The sequence below is a fragment of the Dermochelys coriacea genome, chromosome 11, assembly GCF_009764565.3.
Source record: "Dermochelys coriacea isolate rDerCor1 chromosome 11, rDerCor1.pri.v4, whole genome shotgun sequence".
Taxonomy (NCBI): domain Eukaryota; kingdom Metazoa; phylum Chordata; order Testudines; family Dermochelyidae; genus Dermochelys; species Dermochelys coriacea.
Genome location: NC_050078.2, coordinates 57,363,328 through 57,385,837, shown reverse-complemented (window position 1 = coordinate 57,385,837; position 22,510 = coordinate 57,363,328). Strand labels below are relative to the sequence as shown.

The window sequence follows — 22,510 nt, the reverse complement described above, 5'->3', positions numbered from 1 at the left end:
ATGGAGGAACTAGAGCTACTGGTGCAGGAAGTGAAACCAGATATTATAGGGATAACAGAAACATGGTGGAATAGTAGTCATGACTGGACTACAGGTATTGAAGGGTATGTGCTGTTTAGGAAAACCAGAAATAAAAGTAAAGGTGGTGGTGTAGCATTGTATATCAATGATGAGGTAGAATGTTAAGAAATAAGAAGCGATGCAATGGATAAGACAGAGTCCGTCTGGGCAAAAATTACATTGGGGAAGATAACTAGTAAAGCCTCTCCTACGATAGTGTTTGGGGTGTCCTATAGACCTCCGGGATCTAATTTGGATATGGATAGAGCCCTTTTTAATGTTTTAATAAAGTAAATACTAATGGAAACTGCATGATCATGGGAGACTTTAACTTCCCAGATATAGACTGGAGGACCAGTGCTAGTAATAATAATAGGGCTCAGATTTTCCTAGATGCGATAGCTGATGGATTCCTTCATCCAGTAGTTGCTGAACCGACTAGAGGGGATGCCATTTTAGATTTAATTTTGGTGAGTAGTGAGGACCTCATAGAAGAAATGGTTGTAGGGGATAATCTTGGCTCAAATGATCATGAGCTAATTCAGTTCAAACTGAACGGAAGGATTAACAAAAATAAATCTGCATCTAGAGTTTTTGATTTCAAAAGGGCTGACTTTCAAAAATTAAGGAAATTAGTTAGGGAAGTGGATTGGACTGAAGAACTTATGGATCTAAAGGTAGAGGAGGCCTGGGATTACTTTAAATCAAAGCTGCAGAAGCTATCGGAAGCCTGTATCCCAAGAAAGGGGAAAAAATTCATAGGAAGGAGTTGAAGACCAAGCTGGATGAGCAAGCATTTTAGAGAGGTGATTAAGAAGAAGCAGAAAGCATACAGGGAGTGGAAGATGGGAGGGATCAGCAAGGAAAGCTACCTTATTGAGGTCAGAACATGTAGGGATAAAGTGAGACAGGCTAAAAGTCAAGTAGACTTGGACCTTGCAAAGGGAATTAAAACCAATAGTAAAAGGTTCTATAGCCATATAAATAAGAAGAAAACTAAGAAAGAAGAAGTGGGGCCACTTAAACACTGAGGATGGAATGGAGGTTAAAGATAATCTAGGCATGGCCCAATATCTAAACAAATACTTTGCCTCAGTCTTTTAATAAGGCTAAAGAGGATCTTGGGGATAATGGTAGCATGACAAATGGGAATGAGGATATGGAGGTAGATATTACCATATCTGAGGTAGAAGCTAAACTCAAACAGCTTAATGGGACTAAATCTTGGGGCCCAGATAATCTTCATCCAAGAATATTAAAGGAATTGGCACCTGAAATTGCAAGCCCATTAGCAAGAATTTTTAATGAATCTGTAAACTCAGGAGTTGTACTGAATGATTGGAGAATTGCTAACATCGTTCCTATTTTTAAGAAAGGAAAAAAAAGTGATCCAGGTAACTACAGGCCAGTTAGTTTGACATCTGTAGTATGCAAGGTCCTGGAAAAAATTTTGTAGGAGAAATTAGTTAAGGACATTGAAGTTGATGGTAAATGGGACAAAATACAATATGGTTTTACAAAAGGTAGATCGTGCCAAACCAACCTGATCTCCTTTTTTGAAAAAGTAACAGATTTTTTAGATAAAGGAAATGCAGTGGATCTAATTTACCTAGATTTCTGTAAGGCATTTGATACCGTGCCACATGGGGAATTATTGGTTAAATTGGAGAAGATGGGGATCAATATGAACATCAAAAGGTGGATAAGGAATTGGTTACAGGGGAGACTGCAACGGGTCCTACTGAAAGGCGAATTGTCAGGCTGGAGAGAGGTTACCAGTGGAGTTCCTCAGGGATCAGTTTTGGGACCAATCTTATTTAATCTTTTTATTACTGACCTTGGCACAAAAAGTGGGAGTGTGCTAATAAAGTTTGCAGATGATACAAAGCTGGGAGGTATTGCCAATTCAGAGAAGTATCGGGATATTATACAGGAGGATCTGGATGACTTTGTAAACTGGAGTAATAGTAATAGGATGAAATTTAATAGTGAGAAGTGTAAGGTTATGCATTTAGGGATTAATAACAAGAATTTTAGTTATAAGTTGGGGACGCATCAATTAGAAGTAACAGAAGAGGAGAAGGACCTTGGAATATTGGTTGATCATAGGATGACTGAGCTGCCAATGTGATATGGCTGTGAAAAAAGCTAATGCGGTTTTGGGATGCATCAGGAGAGGCATTTCCAGTAGGGATAAGGAGGTTTTAGTGCTATTATACAAGGCACTGGTGAGACCTCACCTAGAATACTGTGTGCAGTTCTGGTCTCCCATGTTTAAAAAGGATGAATTCAAACTGGAGCAGGTACAGAGAAGGGCTACTAGGATGATCCGAGGAATGGAAAACTTGTCTTATGAAAGGAGACTTAAGGAGCTTGGCTTGTTTAGTCTAACTAAAAGAAGGTTGAGGGGAGATATGATTGCTCTCTATAAATATATCAGAGGGATAAATACAGGAGAGGGAGAGGAATTATTTCAACTCAGCACCAATGTGGACACAAGAACAAATGGGTATAAACTGGCCACCAGGAAGTTTAGACTTGAAATTAGACGAAGGTTTCTAACCATCAGAGGAGTGAAATTTTGGAATAATCTTCCAAGGGAAGCAGTGGGGGCAAAAGATCTATCTGGTTTTAAGATTCTACTCGATAAGTTTATGGAGGAGATGGTATGATGGGATAATGTGATTTTGGTAAGTAATTGATCTTTAAATATTCAGGGTAAATAAGACTAATCCCCTGAGAAGGGATATTAGATGGATGGGATCTGAGTTACCCAGGAAAGAATTTTCTGTAGTATCTGGCTGGCTGGTGAATCTTGCCCATGGTTTGCCCAGGGTTTAGCTGATCGCCATATTTGGGGTCAGGAAGGAATTTTCCTCCAGGGCATATTGAAGTGGCCCTGGAGGTTTTTCGCCTTCCTCTGTAGCATGGGGCATGGGTCACTTGAGGGAGGCTTCTCTGCTCCTTGAAGTCTTTAAATCACGATTTGAGGACTCCAATAGCTCAGACATAGGTGAGGTTTTTTGTAGGAGTGGGTGGGTGAGATTCTGTGGCCTGCGCTGTGCAGGAGGTCGGACTAGATGATCAGAATGGTCCTTTCTGACCTTAGTATCTATGAGTGCTGAATGGCAAAAGTGTGTGTTTGAAAAAAAAAAAAAAACAAAAAACCCACTAACCTGAAATTAATATTAAAATGAATACCTCTTAGTTACCAAAACCTGTAACCTTTTGATGGCTATTCACGGTTTTCTTTTGATTGCTATTCACGGTTTTGTTTGTTTTTTTGAAATTAATTGACCGTCTGAGTCTACATTCTAGTGTACATGTGGCCCCAAGACATTTGGTGTCTGACTTCACAGACTCAACAAAGAGGTCAAGGACAGAGTGGGTATGGGAATCTTAACAGAGAACATGGTTGAAGTAGATTAGCAACAAAGCAGGACAGTGTAGGGTCACTGTTAACACTGCCACTACTCATGGTCTAGCTGTTCTGTGGCTAAATAGAGGGCGTTTCTCCCAGTGATATCACTCTGGCATCATTCACAGTCATGCAGATTTCCCTCACAATTAAGCTCAGAAATAAGAGTTTTAGTTGGAGTCTCTTGTCTTTCTTTGTAATAACCAGTAAAAAAAAAAATAAAAATAAACTCGTTTATTCTGTTTCCTCCTTTCTTCTCTGGTCTCTTATTTTTGAAACTTATTACTAAAGTGATAATGTATTGTTCAGTATTCATTGGACCACAAACTATATATGCATGCTGTAACTGCTGTGTGTTTCCCTGTAGCAATGCTTTGAGAGTACCATCTTATGATTATATTACATATGCTGAACTTGGTGCAGAATTGGTCCTCTCCTTTTCTCTGTGGGTTCCACAATGACAACTTGCAATTTCTATAGCAAATAGATGGCTAACAGCCACAGGAAACACAACCCTGATTGAGAAGGATGAGAATTTTTGTTTTTATTCGTGACTCTCTTTCATTTGCTGATTTATGAATCTGCCAGATGTGCAGAGATTTGAATCTGTCTAGTTGATGTCTGTAACTAAGTTGAACTCTAGCCTCTTGTTTTGTTCCCTGTTGAGAATTATTTAGCCAACCAGCCAGACTGTTTTTAGCCATTCTTGTAAGGTGGTGATTTGTACTGAAATCCGAAAGGTGAAGACCAGTGTAAGTCTAAGTAGTTGATGTAGGCTGTTCCAAGCAGAAAATTGATGCCTCACCAAACTGTCATTTTTGATTGAAACATCATAGTAATATAGAAATGAAAAAACCATTTATTCTTCGAGGAGAGAGAAGGAAGAAACATTTTTGTTTTTAATGATTGAAACATCATTTTGTAATCTGGAAGCAGCTGTCATCATCAATAAACATTGCTTTGGGTTGCCTGTCACATACGGGTGGTGTAAATGTATATATATGTTGAATAATGGTGTAATGATACACTACTGAATGTGTTCTTTTTTTCAGAAATATTCTTTTGTTGCACTTCTAACAGACGTCTTGGAAATTGAAATTAAAGACAAATTTGCCAAGAGTCGTCCTATCATCAAGCGCTTTCTTGGGAAGTTAACAATACCAGTCCAGAGACTATTGGAGAGGCATGCAATAGGGTAAACTAACTCGTTGTTGTTAATTAAGTCAGTTGGGAAGATCAGATCAGCATCTGTGATACTGGCACAAATAACCTTTTCCTGGCTAATTAATAGTATACTCATTGTGATCGTATACCACAGACTTGCCATAGCAGGAAGTTAATCTCTCTGTAGCCTTAAAACCTCTGATACGAATATGCTTGCATTTCTTAGTCTGTTTTAAATTTGTGTGTGTAAGCACCTGTGTGTGGTTTGTTATAACTTTATTTTTTTAAGGTTTCTGAGGCAAAGAAAAATTAACTTGTTGCTAATAAATCAGGAAGTAAGGCATAGCTACTTCCAGCAATATACAGTAGTGTGCCAACTTAGAACAAACAGATTTTATTGTCTTGTTTCTTTTTATAGTTCAAACATTTCTAATAGTTAGCTTAATAGTGAGAAAGATTTCACAATGGTTTAACTAACTGGGTAGAAATGAAAGGATTCTAATTGGTTATTGTTCTGAATGTTGGAAATACCACAAAATTGAAATTGACTTCTACTATGAATAAAGGTTTGATGGGGCCCAAAATTAATCTATTGTGCTTTTAAAAACTTTTTCTTAGCTTTCGATACTATTTAAAAAAAAAAAAAAAAGACAAGTTTTCAGATAACCAAAGTGACCATTGGTGGGGTTGGAAACACTGTCCAATCTTGCTTGGTGGTTGGACAGGCTCTGGAATTCTATAGTTGGGCAAGGAGGGAAGGATAAAGGCAAGGGATCTGGGCTGGAACACTGGGGCCTGGCATTGTGGGTCAGGAGGAAGATGGCTGTAGGTTAAGAGTGGACAGATAATAATAGCATATGTACAAATTAAAATATAAATTAAGAAATAATTCAGTACAGTACTTAGTTTTATTAGGATCTTTAAAATTAATATAGTGCATTTAATAGTTCTAGGAGTAGACAATAAATAATACTTCTCTTAATATTCATGCATCTGAAGAAAATGGGAGGAGCTGAACTGTGTCAAACACTCTTCTTTTAGGTCCTGATCCAAAGCCCGTTGAAGTCGATGAGTCTTTCTGCTGACTTCAAGGAGGCTCTGGATCAGGCCATAAGAAGCAGAAGCAAAAAATATGTTCTTCCCGGGAAGTTAAAGGGCGTGAGAGTAACATCATGTTCTTGCATGACAACCAGGATGCAAACAAATAGCAGAGAAAATTTGCAGATCCAGTACAATGGGTCTTGCTCCTGCTTGCAGCTTCTTGACAGCGTTAACCAGACTTGTCAACCAGGCAGGCTGGGAGTGGCCATATCCATGAAGACTCGGCCAGCTAGCCAGTTTGACCTGCTTCCAGCAGCTGCTGGAAGACTTTACCAGACCTCCTGCTTAGAGCAACAAGAAAACAAAACCAAAAAGGATTCTAAGTGTTACAGGGCTATTATTTAGCCTCAGGAGTGGGGAGGGTTCTACAGCAGGGTTGCTGGAAACTCCCTTCTTATACTGAGGTTGCTGCCTGCAGCAGCTTCCTGCGTAACATGACTAGGCAAGCATTTCTGATGGAACACCTCACAGCCAATAAGAGGAAGAGAGAAGTTGGCAAAAAAGAATGGAAAAATGGCTGGGCTAATCAGACCCTATCGTGGTCATCCGTGCCACAGCTGCCAGGTTAATTGAACCCTGCTCATGTAGCTGCTTCACTGTGAATCAACCAATCCCAATATAGCCAGTCCTGCAGGGCTGAGAGGGATAGCAGCCCAAACATCGAGGAACAAGCAGGTGGTAAGGGGCTACTGGAACAGCACTTATTTTTGACTAGTTTAAGGTGTAAGCTAGCTTTTATGGAAGTCTGCCTGACACTGAGGGATCCATTGAAACAAAGGACCATGCCATGCAGCTTATGTGCAGCTCTTGTCTCACTAAGGGATTCGGTGAAACAAAGGGCTGCTGTTTAGCACAGCAGGGCCTAATATGGGATTCAGTGAGACAAAGGCAGAGTGTAGAAAAATTGATTTAAAAAAAATTTAAATCAGATTGTCTAATCTCAATTAAATATAGGTTTATTTTTTTAAAAAAACTGCTTGAATTTGAATTTGACATCTTATTATAACTTTAAGCCTTAACATAGTGTATTCAAATAATTTAAATATAAAATATAATGTAAAGTAGTACATGTTTGCTGTCATATTTTAAAGAAAGTCAAACTAGTGAATTGGTGAAGTCACTGGCTATGCATCTAGAACCAGACTGTGTTGAAGTGCTAAACTGGCTTTTGAGAGCATGTAGCCTTTTCTGCAGGAGCAGAGAGAATATTTTGTTCATTTCAGTTTATTCAAGCTAGTGCAGTTCAATGACTAGTTCATTCAAAGTTAAGACACTAACTGGGGGTTGAAAAAGCAGTTTCAAAAAATAGACATGAGAGGATGAGATCTACTAGTTCTAAAATATTGAAGGACATAGGGGCCAAAATTAGTTCAGTTCCCTAACTATAGATAAGTCTTCCTTTATTTAATCAGTTAGTTTATCAAAATACGGTTTGCATTTAAAATGTTTTTTCTTTTGTATCCAGCACATTTAAGTTAGTAATATTATTTTTAAAATGTATGTGCTTTTTTTGTGCTTTTAATTGAATTTGCATTTCCATCCAAATGGATCTTAACACAAATCAGAAGTAAAAATTAATCATCTAGTAAATAAGAAATGGCATCATTCACCATTTTCTAGTCGTAATAAAAATGGGAAAGTTAAGAATCTGAATAAATGTAGTGTGACGGGGCAAGGCCAGATGGCTATAGAAAAGTAGTGGGAGATAGATATATTCGCTCCAGGCTAAACAAATCCCTGGTATCAGGTTAAGTGAAATGGAAGCTACTCCAGGTCAATTAAGACATTTGGGGCCAATTAAGAACTTTCCAGAAGGCAGGGAGAATGCTATATTGATTGGGACACCTGAAGCCAATCAGGGGCTGGCTGAAACTAGTTAAAAGCCTCCCAGTTAGTCAGGTGGGTGGGCATGTCAGGAGACATGGGAAGAAGTTGCGCGGTTGGAGAGGCTGAGTAGTACACACCATATCAGGCACAAGGAAGGAGGCCCTGAGGTAAGGGGTGAAGTAGAGCTTGAGGAAGTGAGGGCTGCTGTGGGGGAAGTAGCCCAGGGAATTGTACATGTCATCATGTTTCTAAAAGGTCAGCTACCATAGCTGATACTATTAGGGTCCCTGGGCTGGAGCCCGGAGTAGAGGGTGGGCCCGGGCTCTCCCCCCTCCCTTTGTCCCCTGATTAATCACTGACACTGGGAGATGAGAGACTGTGCAAGGAAGGATAACTTCTCCTCACCTCCCTTGCTGGCTTATGATGAAAATGGCTCAGTAGACTGTGACCCTTGTCTCTAAAGAAAGAAAGGTTACGTGGAGGGCACAGTGAACCTCTGAGGCTAACGAAATCCGCCAGGAAACGTGGGACCCATGGAAGCAAGGACAGAGCTTTGTCACAGTAGGTTAAGCAATAATATTGCTTAAATGTGTGTGGATATAGTGTATCCACCAGGTTTGCCAAAAAAATAAAATAAAATTTAAAAACCACCAAATTTAGTGTAAAGGCTATATTTAGTTGCAGACCAACATGTTGTAATGGTTACCAACAAATGAGACTCAGCCTTTCTTTAGGAAAATAGCTAAATTAGGATTCAAAACATGATTTAAAATGATTTAAATCAAGGTTTTTTTGCTTGCTAATTAAAATCAGTCCACCCAGGACCAAGGACGGTGCCATGTGGCATCTTGTGTAAGAATGCCTGGTTCACGGCAGAATCCAGTGAGACTAAAGGGCTGTACCATGTGCCCTTGCCTCAAGCAGGGGTTTAGGGAGCATCTGTAAAGTTTAAGGAACCCTACTAAGGGATCATCTCAAAAGAGTGAACCTTACAAATGTTACTTATTTCAGAAGCACAGTAGCAGGTGGTGGTGGTCTCCCTCCAGGCTCCCTCTTCAGTGATATTCTATTATCATAGGCAATAGAGGCCACTCTCTCTCTCCCTTTGTCCTACCATTTAGGGGGTGGCAAACTCCATAAATCAGTGTACACTCAGTGGCTGGACTTCAAGGTTAATTTCTCTCACTTTCTCTTCTATAACTCTGACAAACTAGGAAGGAAAGATAAAGGCATGCTACAAATTCTGGCCACAGGAGTCACTCCTCCACAAAGGAAACTTCTAAGGCTTGATTTTCCTAGTAAAAGGAGGAAAAAGAGGTGCAGGGAATTTCTTTCCCTTCTAGTTCACTGTAATGCAAATCTTCCCAGAGTAAAGGCTCTGAAAGGGACAAGAAAGAGCCCAGAAAGTGCAGAGAAGTCTCCTTATATTCACTTACGTGAGAGCTGTTTCAGTCTTTAGGCTAGAACCATCAGGGAAGAACCTCAGAATCAGCTTTTGAGGAGCTTTGAAACCAATTTGAAACCATTCTCAGGAGTATTATGAGTACTGTATATTCTTCCAGAAATCCAATCCCCTGGCAAATCGGGTATTTGTTACTGCTAAATATCCTGAGGACAGGTGCTTTGGTGACTATAGATGGCACTACCAGGTAAATCCTCCTTTAATAATAGAATAGTAATAATAAAATGTAAAATAATCATAATCTAAGGCGCTCTGGTAGCTCAAAAGGAAATACAGAACTTACTGTGGGTCTTGGCACTCTTTGATCCAGTTTTAAGTTATAGGAGATGTATCCATCTAGCTGAACTGAATGAATACACAAAGTGATATGAGAGACGGAAGAGATACTGCAAGACAACCCTCTGCATTTTTTCAAGCAAGTATGACAACAGGCTGATTCGGTTTGAAGTGGTTTCCAAAATAGAGAGCAGGAAATTTCAAGTGTTGGATCAATGCTGTCAGAAGAATGAATCTTAGTCAGAGATATCGAGTTGGCTTACATCTGAGAATTAAAAGCATTTCAAACCAAGACTGACATCCCCTTCTTCCAACCAATTGAAATGCGAGCATATGAAGGCTGCCATATTCGTCTGCTGCTAAATTGATCTCCCAGGGAACAAGACGACTTACACTTCTTCGTCTTCTTTCTAGTGCCCGAATTCCAAACAGGGAGGTTCAACTGGAAATTCTTGAGTGGATTTTCTCCAAAAGCCACAGTTCAGTTCAGGATGGAGACCTTAATTTTTACCAAAGCATCAATTTCCATCAATGATTGATCTGATGAACGCCTATTTACATACTATTATGCAACCCTCCTAGAGGAGATATCAATGTGACATGGAACAGACAAAGTTACCAACTATACCTCTTTATTCCTGGGCTTACCTGCCTTTTTAGGGGTGTTTTCCAAAATGCAAGTCAATGCTGTTTTTTCTCAAGCAGAAAGGGTTCCCGTATACACATAAGGTGTCCCATCCATCAAATTACTGTTCCTGGAAAAGGCCCATAAAGCAGCCATTATATAGTTCAAATTGTTTGGAACAACATTTTTTTTGGCAGTATCACTAACATCCAAGTGATGTCATGCAGTCAATGTTACTTCTGGGAGTAGTCATAGATATCAGCTTCCAGAGGTGTTTATTTCTATCAGAGATCATGATTCAGAAGCCAGTGCTCAGAAGGCACAATGTCACTCATTCTCCAGACACGTCTATCATGGTTCTGATGTCTTGGATAAGAATGAAGGTCACTAGCAATAACATTCTGTTGAGAGGGAGACTCCATGTGGGTTATTTTCTCCTTAAATTTCTAAATATCCTGAGTTTGTAATACCCATCATTCCTGTTTTCCCTTGCCCCAGGGCCAAGGAGTACTTGGAAAGTCACAACGTGTTGCAGTCAGAAAGATTGGTGAAGAAAATCCATGCCAGCTTCAAGTATAGGGAACCTTATTGAGGGAACCATTTTATCCAAGGATAATGGAAGATGAGACCTCCAACAGGTGTCAGTTGGATTAAGGGCAGAGCAATCAGGTTCTAAGAGTCCAGTCCTGATCAGCCAAGATGTACCGGTGGTGTCTTACAGCACTTCAGCAATGGCTTTTATCAACAAGGTGGTACCAGATCTTCAATGTGGCTGTGAGCTTCTAATCTCTGTTCCCGGGTGCATATTTAAAAAACAAACAAAAAAAAGAAATCTGTTGTACACTCAAGTACCTCATATAAAGAGGAAATAAACATCATAGCACCAGTTAAGAAAACAAAAGGAAAAATACAGGAGAGTGGAGTGTACAGCATCTTCAAGAGGAGAGATGGCCTTGAGTTGCCTGCCTGTCAATGGACCTAGCTACATCCAGAACGCAGCAAAGAAACTGCAGTGGTGTTCCAGATGAAGAAATTAATAGGCCATAGCTGCAATTGTTCACTTTCTTTCATGGCCCAAAGCATGACTGGGGGTTTTTTTGTGTGTTTTTGGAGGGGTGGGGGGTGTCGTAACATACTCCTGGACAACCACAAGAAGCAGAGTGAGTGGGGGTTGGCCCTACGTTGTCAGGGGAAGTTCTGGGTCTCATGTCTAATTCAAGTGGCAACGCCACTTGGTTATGCCATCTCTACAAGAAGAACCTGCTCCCAAGGACAAAATTCTGCACCCAAGGCCAGACAATTAAATCTACCTAAATATACAATATGTGAGATGTATTAGGTAAAATAGGATATTCAGATATGTTTATAACACACTTCTCTTTTAGCCTTGAGAAGGTATTTTACAAACAGGGCATCTAAAGGGGCTGGTCTATAGGTATAGCATAGTGGTAAGTTATAGGCCTGGATGGATTGCATCAACGCAAAGTGGGCCAAAAGAACAAATGCTCATTCATTCAGAGCCATGGAATCCTCCTGACCTGAAGATTCATACAAACAACATACAAATTCAGATGTACAGTGGCTAACTTGTCACATTTTTTCACACCTTCACTAAGTTTTGCAAATTTAAAGTTTGGCAGACCTCCTCAGCCTCTCCCATTGGATGGAGGGGTCTGCATTGTATGTTCACTCTGGAATATATTTAAAAAACTGAGAGCGCTCGCTCCTTATTCATTCTTTCTTTTCCTTCCCTGTATACACTTCTTTTGGACATCTCATTGTAATGGATCTGCGGACTTTCCCTATAAAGAAGAATAGGAAAATTTCTTACTTCATCCAAAAATTTCTTTTCTTCTAGCAGAAAAGTCCACAGATCCAACCCACTCTGCACAAGGATTATGATTCTGAGGGAGGCTTATTGTCTCACTCTCCTCCATTTTCTTTATGGGGACAATACATATAGTTCCTTGGGGTGGAATTTGCACTTGTGGGAACATTGTTTTTGGGGTGGATTTTCACGTTGCTCTGCAGCATGAAATGTTCGTATGATTTTTAATTTTTTTAATTAACCTGTGAATTAAACTTTAAAGGACATAGCTCTACAAAACAGCTTTGGAAATATCTTGGACTGGCTAGCTGACTGGGTCTTTGGGAGTGTGGCCACTCCCAGCCTCACTGATTGACAAATCTGGTTACTGAGCTCAAGAAGCTACAAGCAGGAATAAGATCAATTGTACTGGATCTGTGGACTTTTCCCCTAGAAGAAAGGAAATTTTAGCCTAAGGTAAGATGAATTTCCCTATTTTTCATAGATATTACCACCAAAATGAGAAGTTGCATGAATGGAGAAAGGCAAATTCAATTTGAAAACAATTTTAATTTTTAAGTTTCTCAAGGTGGTATTTACAAAGGTAAGTTTTTTGTTTGTTTGTTTGTTTGTTTTTGTTTTAAAAGTATACCATTAAAATGTTGATGGTACCTTCTATTGAGTAATTTTGTATTAAAAGGGTCTGCCCATACACTTTATTATAATATCAAGAGTAGCCCAGCTTCATATATAAACTGACTTTCCTAAGAAGTCCTGCGTTTAAAAAAACAAACAAACCACTTTGCTTGTTTGTTGTTTGGTTTCTAAATGTGGTACTTGTATTTGTTCTAGTGCAATAGTTTTATTCAGATCTCAGTTTAAATAAATTATGATGCATCAGAATAAGAGGCTTATTCTAATAAATTTGCATACTGCTCGACATTAGACGAATATAACGACTCTGTGAGTGAATGTCAAAATATTGCTTAATGTCAGAAGGGTAGCTATGTTTAGTCTGGATCTGTAAAAGCGGGCAAAGAGTCCCGTGGCACCTTATGTGTTCATTTTTACGTTGATGCTCAAAATGTTGTTCTAGCTCTCTATTTCATAGTAGTGCTGTGTGTGAAGTCTGGGGGCTACGTTAGTGATTTTGGTGTGCTTATCCATATCCAGGGAGTTCTCTTCCAGAATTTTTGCTTGCAAAACATACAGAAGAGATTTTCAGACTCCATATTTCAGTTGTATATACATTCTTATATCATTCTGAGGAGGAAGGATTGCACATTAAGTGCACAAGGAGAAAATGGGTGGGTATTCAGTTTGGTAAAGTGTTTGCTTTAAAATAGTTCTAATGCTATCTTGAAAAATTATTTTGACCTCTCATCCAGGACAAGTAATTACTGTTGTTTTTATTGCAGTAATGGCTAGGAGTACCAGTCAGCGATCAAGGGCCCATTGACTAGGTGCTAGACAGCTATACTGCCTCTTCCCCAGTGAGTTTACAATTTAGGTTATGACGATGCAATGGGTGTATGAAACAAACTGATTGGAAGAAAAATATAGACAATATAACTGTAAAGTACACAAATTATGATAAAGTAAGAAGTAAGATGAAGTAGGTTTTTCTTTTTGAACAGGCTAGTAAAATGAAATCTTTCATCATCATGATGACTTCAAGGACAGGTGGAGATAATTAAAGCTTTAAAAAAATGTCATGAATCCAAAGGTCCAAAGCTCCAAAGGTTTAAACTTTGTATAATATAGACTTTGATTCTTTTTATCCTATACCAATTTTTTTTACTGTGCTCATCACCGTAGTATTCCAGTAGTGTGTTAAACTATGTGACTACACATTTGTCATGTATTTTGTTCTCTCACCCTCTCCCCAGAGGGAGAACCATGTGCAGCGGAGTTTCTTTTTTTATATAGTGGGGGGTGTGTGTGTGTGTGTGTGTGTGTGTGTACGTGCACACATACACACATACATAAATACATATATAAAATATATATATGTGTTTAAGCTGTGTTTATATTAGAGTAGGCAAGATCAAAGAAATATTCTTTGCACTTGCAGTGGAAGGTGGTGTGAGGTTTGTGATAGTCCTTAGTTCCTAGTGGGAGTTCATTCCACAGTCTTGGACTGCTCCTGGAGAAAGTTCTGTCTTCCACACAGACACGCTTTACTCTTGTTGAGAGTGCAGTTGTGCCAGAGGACAAAGTTGTCGACCACAGTCTTCATCTCGGAGCTTTAGATGGTCTTTTGGGTATCCTTAGGCCCAGTCCTGGGACCTCTTTAAGGTAGGGACTGAGATGTTGAACTTGATTTGATATTCTTTGGGAAGCCAGTGTAGGTACTGGATGAGAAGTTTGATATGTTCCCAGTAGCCATTGTGTTGCTGAGGAGATGTGTGGCAACGTTCTGGACTAGTTGGAGTTTCCTAAGTGCTGAAGGCTACTGATTTAATTTTGTATTTTCTCTCTCAAATCCAGAATTGTACAATGTGCGATCTAGATGCTTTCTACAAAGCTCCATCCTCATTAGAACAGAAGACTACAATGCAAACAAATTCTAATTAATTCACCTAGTGCATTTTTTTAGCATTGAATCATTTTCTGAATAAAAGTCCATTTTGAAAGTTCAGAACTGTAAGATTTTGGAATTATTTATTATTGAAGTTCCTTCTTCGAGTCTTGACTAATATTGAGAAATGCGAATGTTGAATAAATACTAGACAAGCTGAAGTCTGGAAGCTGCCATTCTCTAAATACCCTTAATTTACATCTTATCTAAACTTAGAATTAGCCCCAATTTCAGCTACTGGTGCAAATGCACATGTGCAAGCCTCTCATGTAGACAAGCAAAGCCACAATTTGCAGCGGTGGAACTTACTCTGATTTCAAAGAAGGTATTATACTGCTATTATAGAAGTGTATTTTGTCTCTAACTGGATAACTTGTAATCTAGCCACTGGTATTGAGTGATGAAAGGGGCTAGATACGTTTACTGAGAAGGTACTTGCTTCCCATGAGGACTTTTTCATGTTATGAGCTGGGGATGAAGCAATTTGGCAGTTTTCCAGCTTGAACATTTAAGGTCCTGATTCACTACTAAATTACTCCAATAAATTACAGCGTCATAAAACCAGAGGAACACAGTGGTGAATCAGACCCTTATTTTGTAAATTTAATGTAATGCTGTTTAAAGAGATTTTTGTATTGATCATCCACTCAGATCTAATTTCCTACCAGATGTGCCAAATCAACTGAATAAACAGGATTTATTTTCACACGTACACTGTGTTTGCTCTGTTGAACCAAACTTGCTTTGGTTTGAGGAGCACAGTAGAAATATTGCATTTTGTACACAGGAACCATAAAAAAGCATTCCTGGCTCAGGCTTTTTTCCCCCTGTCAGTGATGTTACTCTTGATTCATAGGAATGTAATCGGATGTCTGAAGCTTGGAACTTGCCATTCCCAAGGTACATTGTGCTAATTTAGGCCTCTGTCTGTATTTGAAATTAGTCCTGATTTCTGGCAATGTGTGGGAGCACCAATACTCTACATATTTGTGTAGTTAAAGTGCCAACACATTTTGAATTTTGTGTAGCTGTTGTGGACAATATGAAACATAGCCAATCAGATGTTAATATGGCGTGTCCTAATGTAGGCACTAAGGGTGTGATTCTCACCCATCATTCTGGTCCGTTTATGCTGCGTAAAATGGCTAGAGTAGCATAAAGGAGCTCTAAAAGCTCTTTTTCCATCTGGAGGAGGATTATGCCAGCACAGGGGCTGTGAAAGATAGCCAAAAGGCTGGCTTCTGAGGATCCCCCTCCTATGCCCTGGCAAAGAGGACATGCCTGATTGAGGACAGGAGTGGTGTGTCTGTGACAGGGCTGTAGCATGTAGCGATGTGGAGGTTCCAGCTGGTACTGTTACCCATAGGATAGCCAGGAAAGGCTGATGCAATTTAAGCCTTGTCTACACAAGGTTTTTATATATATAAAAAAATCTCTATAGTTATACGATATTACCCCTAGCCCCCATGTGGAGACACGCTGGTATAGAAGTGGCTTTTTTTGGTTTAGTTTGTCATTTGGGAAGGGGTTTAAGCTGAACCAAAAAAAGTCTCACTCATATTGGAATAAGTATGTCCAAATGGGGGGTTACACCAGTATAACTATACTTGTATAAATGGTAAAACTTTCCCATGTAAACAAGGCCTTAGACGAGGCCCCGCACAGCTGTCTAAACTATGTTGGAGAGGAGCCTGGGCTGTGAGTTCTATGCTGTACAGAATCTCATCCTAAAACCCCAGTTCAGGAAGCATTTAAGCACTTGTTTAAGTCCCATTGAAGTTATTAAGGTTTAAGCACATGTTTAAATTTAAGCCTGTGCATAAGAGCTTAGCTGAATAGGAATAAATTTAAGCATATGCTTAAAGTTAAGTGTATGCATAAGTGCTTTCTTGAATTGGAACCTAAAAATAAAAATTATAGTGTCTCTTGTTCAGGTAAATAATTAAGAATATTTTCTGTGCAGTAAAAACCACAAGAGGGCACAATGATTGCAGAAATGAAAAGGTTTTGTAATCTTAAGGTACACATGTTTTTGTTGCTGTTGTTTGTTTTTCAGTTAAGAGAAGATTTGTGGGTGGATGAAAGTTGCCAGTGCACACTTTATATTTGGAGTAAGAACAAAAGCATAGTTTATGGATATGCTATGTTGCTTTATCTGGTAATTAATTGTCTTTTAGGAAGAGTATAGTCTGCATGCTCTGTTACACAAGCTAACGTGATGCTCACTTTTATGAATTCATGATTCTCTATTACCTTTTATTATGCCGCATCTCTCAGACAGGAGCCTGTGATGTAAAACATTTGAAAATTAAAATAATAGTAAAAAGTCTAGAGAACAGTATTTTTTTTTCTTCTCTGCAGAGACCAGATTCTCAGCTATAACCTCGGCAGAAGGCTCCCAGCTGACCATGTAAGTGGGTATCTCCAATTCAAAGTCGAGATTACATCTTCTATTAATGAAGGTGAGATTTAAAACCTGTGCGCACACATGATTGGGTAGAGAAAATCATTATGTACTATGACTACCTGTTACACATACTAATCCTGTTGTGTATAATGCCCGTACTATAGAAAAGCTTTGTGTGAAAGTGATGGACCAAACATTTCAAATACTACTTTTGAGATTTATTATTAGCAGTACTGCTAAGTACTAATTTTATCCTATTTATTTTCTACTTTTTTTATTGCTGATATATTCAAATGTACTTGGCATACTGTATTTTCATTATAGGGAGATTAGTTGACCTCAGACATCCTTTTCAATTCCTAAAGTGTAAAAATGTTTCTAAGGATATGTCTACACGGGAACTAGACATCAATGGCTGGCTCATGCCAACTGACTCGGGCTCGTGGGGCGCGGGCTGTGTGGCTATTTCACTGCTGTATAGGCTCAGGCTGGAGCCAGGCCTTAGGACCCTGAGAAGTGAGAGGGTCCCAGAGCTTGGGCTCCAGCCCAAGCCTGGAAGTCTACACAGCAACGAAACAGCCCACAGTCTGAGCCCCACAGGCCCAAGTTGGCTGGCGCAGGTCTACACAGCTAACTGCTGTGTAGACATACCCTGTGACCCTTCTCCCTCCCCAGGTTTCAGAGCCCAGGCTACAGCCCCAGCTCAAACATCTCACCTGCTGGTTTTAGCCCTGTAGCACAAGTCTCACAAGTCTGAGTCAGTTGACCCAGATTCTGAGACTTGCTGCTGGGGTCATTTTTGAAGTGTAGACATACAATTACTATCCATGGAACTTAGATCCTCCTTTTCTAAAGAGAAAAAAACCTAAGTAAATATAAAACTGTTCTGTGCAGTGTGTGATATTTGTACAGGTTGTGACTGCGTCATTTAATTTCAGAAACTGGCTGTGGTGCATCTCGTTGCCTCATAAGGAGACTTTGCAGTTAATGTCAGTCTCAAGTTCTGTACAGATCCTGCTCTTAGGAACAAGAGCACAAACTTTAGAAAACTGTTTTTTATCAGAGCCAATTTTGGCAATGTGCTGAATATATAAGAGCAGGATGGGAGTCCTTTATAGTGATACTTCATGCGTATTGTGTTTCCTTTTTTATTGTACAAAATAGGTTAAACTTAGGTTGAGCAAAGTCTAAATGTTGGTCCTGCATGAGTAGGAGTATAGATTTTTTTTAATTGTATTTTATTTTGTTTTTGTGTTTTTCACTTCACTGTTTGTATGCAGCAAATGGGTATCTTAACAGAAGTGTGTTTTATAGCGTTGTGTTGTGCAGAGATATTAGAATGAACTGAATGAATATATTCATGTGTTTCATTCCCAGTCTTTGTGTTTCGCTGCAGATGCTTCACCAGAAACAGTTGGTACTTTGCTAGGAGTGAACTCTGTGAATGGAGACTTAGGGAGCCCTTCTGATGATGAGGACTTGCCAGCAGGGAACCATGACGCACTTCCAGTTTGTTTAAATGGCCCAATCCTTGAGGAATCTGTTGGAAATGCAGTCTCTACGCATTCTTTAGGGACTAGTACAACTCTAGAAATGGACCAGGAGGAGTTAACCTCTACTACTGCAAGGTCATCACCTAACAGAGGTCGCCAGGACTCACTGAATGACTATCTGGATGCAATAGAACACAATAGTCATCCCAGACCTGGGACATCTGCCTGCAGTGAGCGTTCACTTGGGGCATCCCCGAAACTAAGGAGTAGTTTTCCTACTGACACGAGACTTAATGCTATGCTTCACATTGACTCAGATGAAGAGGAGCATGAGTTGCATAAAGATCTGGGTTTTCAGTCTTCCTTGGAAGAAGATGGTGGTTTAGTAATGTTTAATGGTGCTACAAGGGGTGTTGAAGGAAATTTTTTAAGTTACTCATCATCAAATCAGATAATGGAAGGTCTTGCAGAGGATGGGAAAGCACCAGCCCTCAAAACTCCTGTGCAGCCCTCTGATGACCAGCAGGAGACTCTCCAAGGGCTTCCACCATCAGAGTTAGCAGGAGAAGAAGGTGAAGACCAGCCAGATTCTCAGAACAATCTGTTGGTAGAATGGGCTAGCCGTGAATTGGGTGCCTGTCAGGTGGCAGAGCAGCCTACTAGCAGTGCAGACACGGGAGCTTCAGACTCTACAGTTGGTAGCAGAAGAGGAATTAGTGAAATAGAATCCATTGACCAAGGATCTGAACCTTCCCAGGTATCCTCAGAAACTGAACACAGCGATCCTGCTCACACAGAAAGTGTCAGTGAGGCCAGTACCAGGCCAGAAGGAGAGAGTGATGTGGAAGGGGCGGACAGTTCCTTCAATGAAAGTGTGACTACACGTCTCTCCTCAGCTGAAACTCGGTGTTCTTCTTTTGAAAGTGCCAGGTTTTCTGAGACTCCTGCCTTTTCTTCTCAGGAAGAGGAAGAGGGAGCTTGTGCCACCCATGTGACCAGAAGTGAGCCCGCTACAGAAACACAGGACTCTGTGTGCAGTCCTGGCTCTTTACCTGCGGTGCGGTTACCCAGCACTCAAGAGGAGGCTCGGCAGCTAGCTGAAGGAGGTGAATTACAGGATAGAGATGACTCCGAAGAAATTTGGCAGAGGAGGAGTCTGCAGGCTGCAGCAAGTAGCCAGTGTCAGGATGAAGAAACTGGAGGTGCCCAAGCTGCTTGCGAGGAGGGAGCTACACAAGTTGAAGGAGCTAGTGGAGGTAATTACTACAGTAGTCAATAAATGGGGCTGTTTTATAAGTGAGAAGTCTTTTCTGCAGTCATTAGAAGAGTTGTTTAAAAATACTTAATTCATAAAAATTTCAAAATAGTTCTGTTCTTGGTGGGGTTTGAAATAGTCTGATTTAAAAAAAAATTTAAATAGTATTTTAATTAATTTGTTATGGTTTTGAAAATCAGATTTAAAAAAATTGAAATGGAAAGTGTTGCATGTTGGAAAAGAAATCACATCTGTTACTGTGTTGGCTAATCAAAATTATTAATGAGGAGAAAAACAAACCAGAAAACTAATAAATAAATTGAGCTCGTGGCACTTTTATTGTTTTGGGGAAAGGGGAAAATAAATCTTTATGCATCTGTCATAAATATAAAGGAAAGGGTAAACATCTTTAAATCCTTCCTGGCCAGAGGAAAAACCCTTTCACCTGTAAAGGGTTAAGAAGCTAAGACAACCTCGCTGGCCCCTGACCAGAATGACCAATGAGGAGACAAGATACTTTCAAAGCTGGGGGGTGGGGGGACAAAGGGCTCTCTCTGTCTGTGTGGTGTTTTTTGCTGGGACCAGAGTAGGAATGCAGATCAGAACTCCTGTAAAAAGTCAGTAAGCAATCTAGTTAGGTAAGTGTTAGAATCTGTTTTGTTTAAATGGCTGATAAAATAAGTTGTGCTGAATGGAATGTATGTTCCTGGTTTTGTGTCTTTTTGTAACTTAAGGTTTAGAGTAGAGGGATTCTCTGTTTTGAATCTGATTACTCAGTAAGGTATTTACCATCCTGATTTTACAGAGGTGATTCTTTTACTTTTTCTTTAATTAAAATTCTTCTTTTAAGAACCTGATTGCTTTTTCATTGTTCTTAAGATCCAAGGGTTTGGATTTCTGTTCACCTATGCAAATTGGTGAGGATTTTTATCAAGCCTTTCCCAGGAAAGGGGGTGTAGGGCTTAGGGGGATTTTGAGGAGAAAGACGTTTCCAGTGGGCTTTTTCCCTGTTATACTTGTTAGACGCTTGGTGGTGGCAGCAATAAAGTCCAGGGACAAAAGGTAAAATAGTTTGTACCTTGGGGAAGTTTTAACTTAAGCTGGTAAAAATAAGCTTAGGGGGGTTTTCATGCAGGTCCCAACATCTGTACCCTAGAGTTTAGAGTGGGGAAGGAACCTTGACACATCATAAAGTGCAAAGAGGAAAAAAGTTCTATTTTTTAAAGAATTATTTATCAGATTTAAAGCTGATTCCCCTCTCATTTACAAATTCTGACCTGCTCAAACATGTCTCTCTATGGGAAAAAATTTCATACATTGATTCTATTTACAACAATTACTTATAAAGCTAATTTAGGATATAAAAATTGTATATCATACCTAACTTCAGTGTAAGTAGTAATATATTCTAATAAATAACTTGTCCCTAGTCACAATTTACCATGTATTAATTCACTTCCTTTTTCTGGTGATAAAGTGGGACTCTTGGGAGTTCCTTGGTAGCACTTCACCACCATATTTGAAGAGGTCTGGGATGACCCCCAGCCTCTGATGGAGTTGATCACATGCTGGATACAGCTACAGTAAGTCATCTCTGCCAGTGAAGGCTTATCTGAAGTACATCAAATACTTTTGAAGAGCAACATTTAGACTTCTGAATGTACCAGATTGCACCAAAATATCCCTGGAAATGATATTCCCAGACTCTCTCAGAATCCTCACACGCCACCTACGCAGAGCGTGAAATCCCAGCCCCATGAAAGTCAATGGAAGTTTTGTCATTTGACTCCAGTAGTGCCAGAATTTCACCCAGAGTGTACAAGTTGTGTATGCTTGCAATATGGTTGGTATATTTTTCAGCAACAATGTGTACATCTTTCCAGTGAAGTGCACTTAGTAATATAAAGAAAGGAGTACTTGTGGCACCTTAGAGACTAACAAATTTATTTGAGCATAAGCTTTCATGAGCTACAGCTCACTTCATTGGATGCATGCTCACGAAAGCTTATGCTCAAATAAATTTTAGTCTCTAAGGTGCCACAAGTATTCCTTTTCTTTTTGCGGATACAGATTAACATGGCTGCTACTCTGAAACCTGTCAATTAGTAATATAAGAAAGCTTGACAAATGGTGTTCTCTCCCCTTTGATTATGAGTATGAACTTTTATTTAAGGCAACAAACCAACAGGTAGAATCCTTTATCCCTTCTTTCACTGAGCAGCCCTCAACCCTTGCTTACATGACTAAGGGAAAATATTTTTGTGGGAGATCTTGTTAAGTATGGTCAATAGACCTCTGTTGTCCTATTATCCAGACACTATTACAATTATTACATTATTCCCTTATAGTGTAAATTTGCATGATTTTACTGAAATCAGTGGAGTTGCAACCATGAACCCCAATATAGAACTTGGCCTTAAGATCTTAAAGCAGCAGTAACTGTATTTAAATTGGGTTTCTGCAGTGGTTCCATGTGGTTTGTATCTGTCTGAGGGGCCAGATGTGAGTTGGTGCCCCCTCTGAGAGTTGAAATTACAGACAGAATCCAAGTTCACTGTGCTGCTCAATTCAGAGGCCACTCAACAGCTTCTTAGTACTGAATGAAAAAATAGCAGAATGTCTTCTCTGTTTAATTCTAGGTTCCCAAGCCAATGGTCACCAGAGTTTGAGGTCTCTACCTTCAGTACGTCAGGATGCTAGCCGATACCAGAGAGTGGATGAAGCTCTGCCACCAAGTGAGATTCTATTTTACTTTAATCAAAACGTTCAGTATATGAGCTACTCTAGGAGTAATGTGGCCCTGTAATTCAACGAGAACTAAGATCAGCAGAGGAGTTCTGTGTGGGGAATAAGGCTATGAAATCTTTTGTAAGAGAGACTGTTCGGTTTAGGAAGTACCACAATGTGCTATGCTGATTAAACCTCTTGTGGTGGTCCACTAAATGAAATTGGTAGAGAGGTATGGGGGAAAGAAACTGCCTTTTCAACTTGTGATCCAGATGAGTGGTGATGTGGGTGATGTGCTGTGGTAGGG

At 39.7% G+C, this 22,510-nt stretch overlaps 1 protein-coding gene across 1 annotated transcript in view; it reads left to right on the top strand.

Moving 5' to 3' along the window:
* The window catches only part of HECW2 (HECT, C2 and WW domain containing E3 ubiquitin protein ligase 2), a 263,183-nt gene that overhangs the window by 173,388 nt on the left and 67,285 nt on the right, over positions 1-22,510 (top strand). Inside the window, 4 exon segments of the mRNA XM_038422564.2 lie at positions 4,531-4,673; positions 16,683-16,783; positions 18,125-19,477; positions 22,116-22,211. Of these exon segments, the coding sequence (XP_038278492.1) occupies positions 4,531-4,673; positions 16,683-16,783; positions 18,125-19,477; positions 22,116-22,211 (1,693 nt within the window).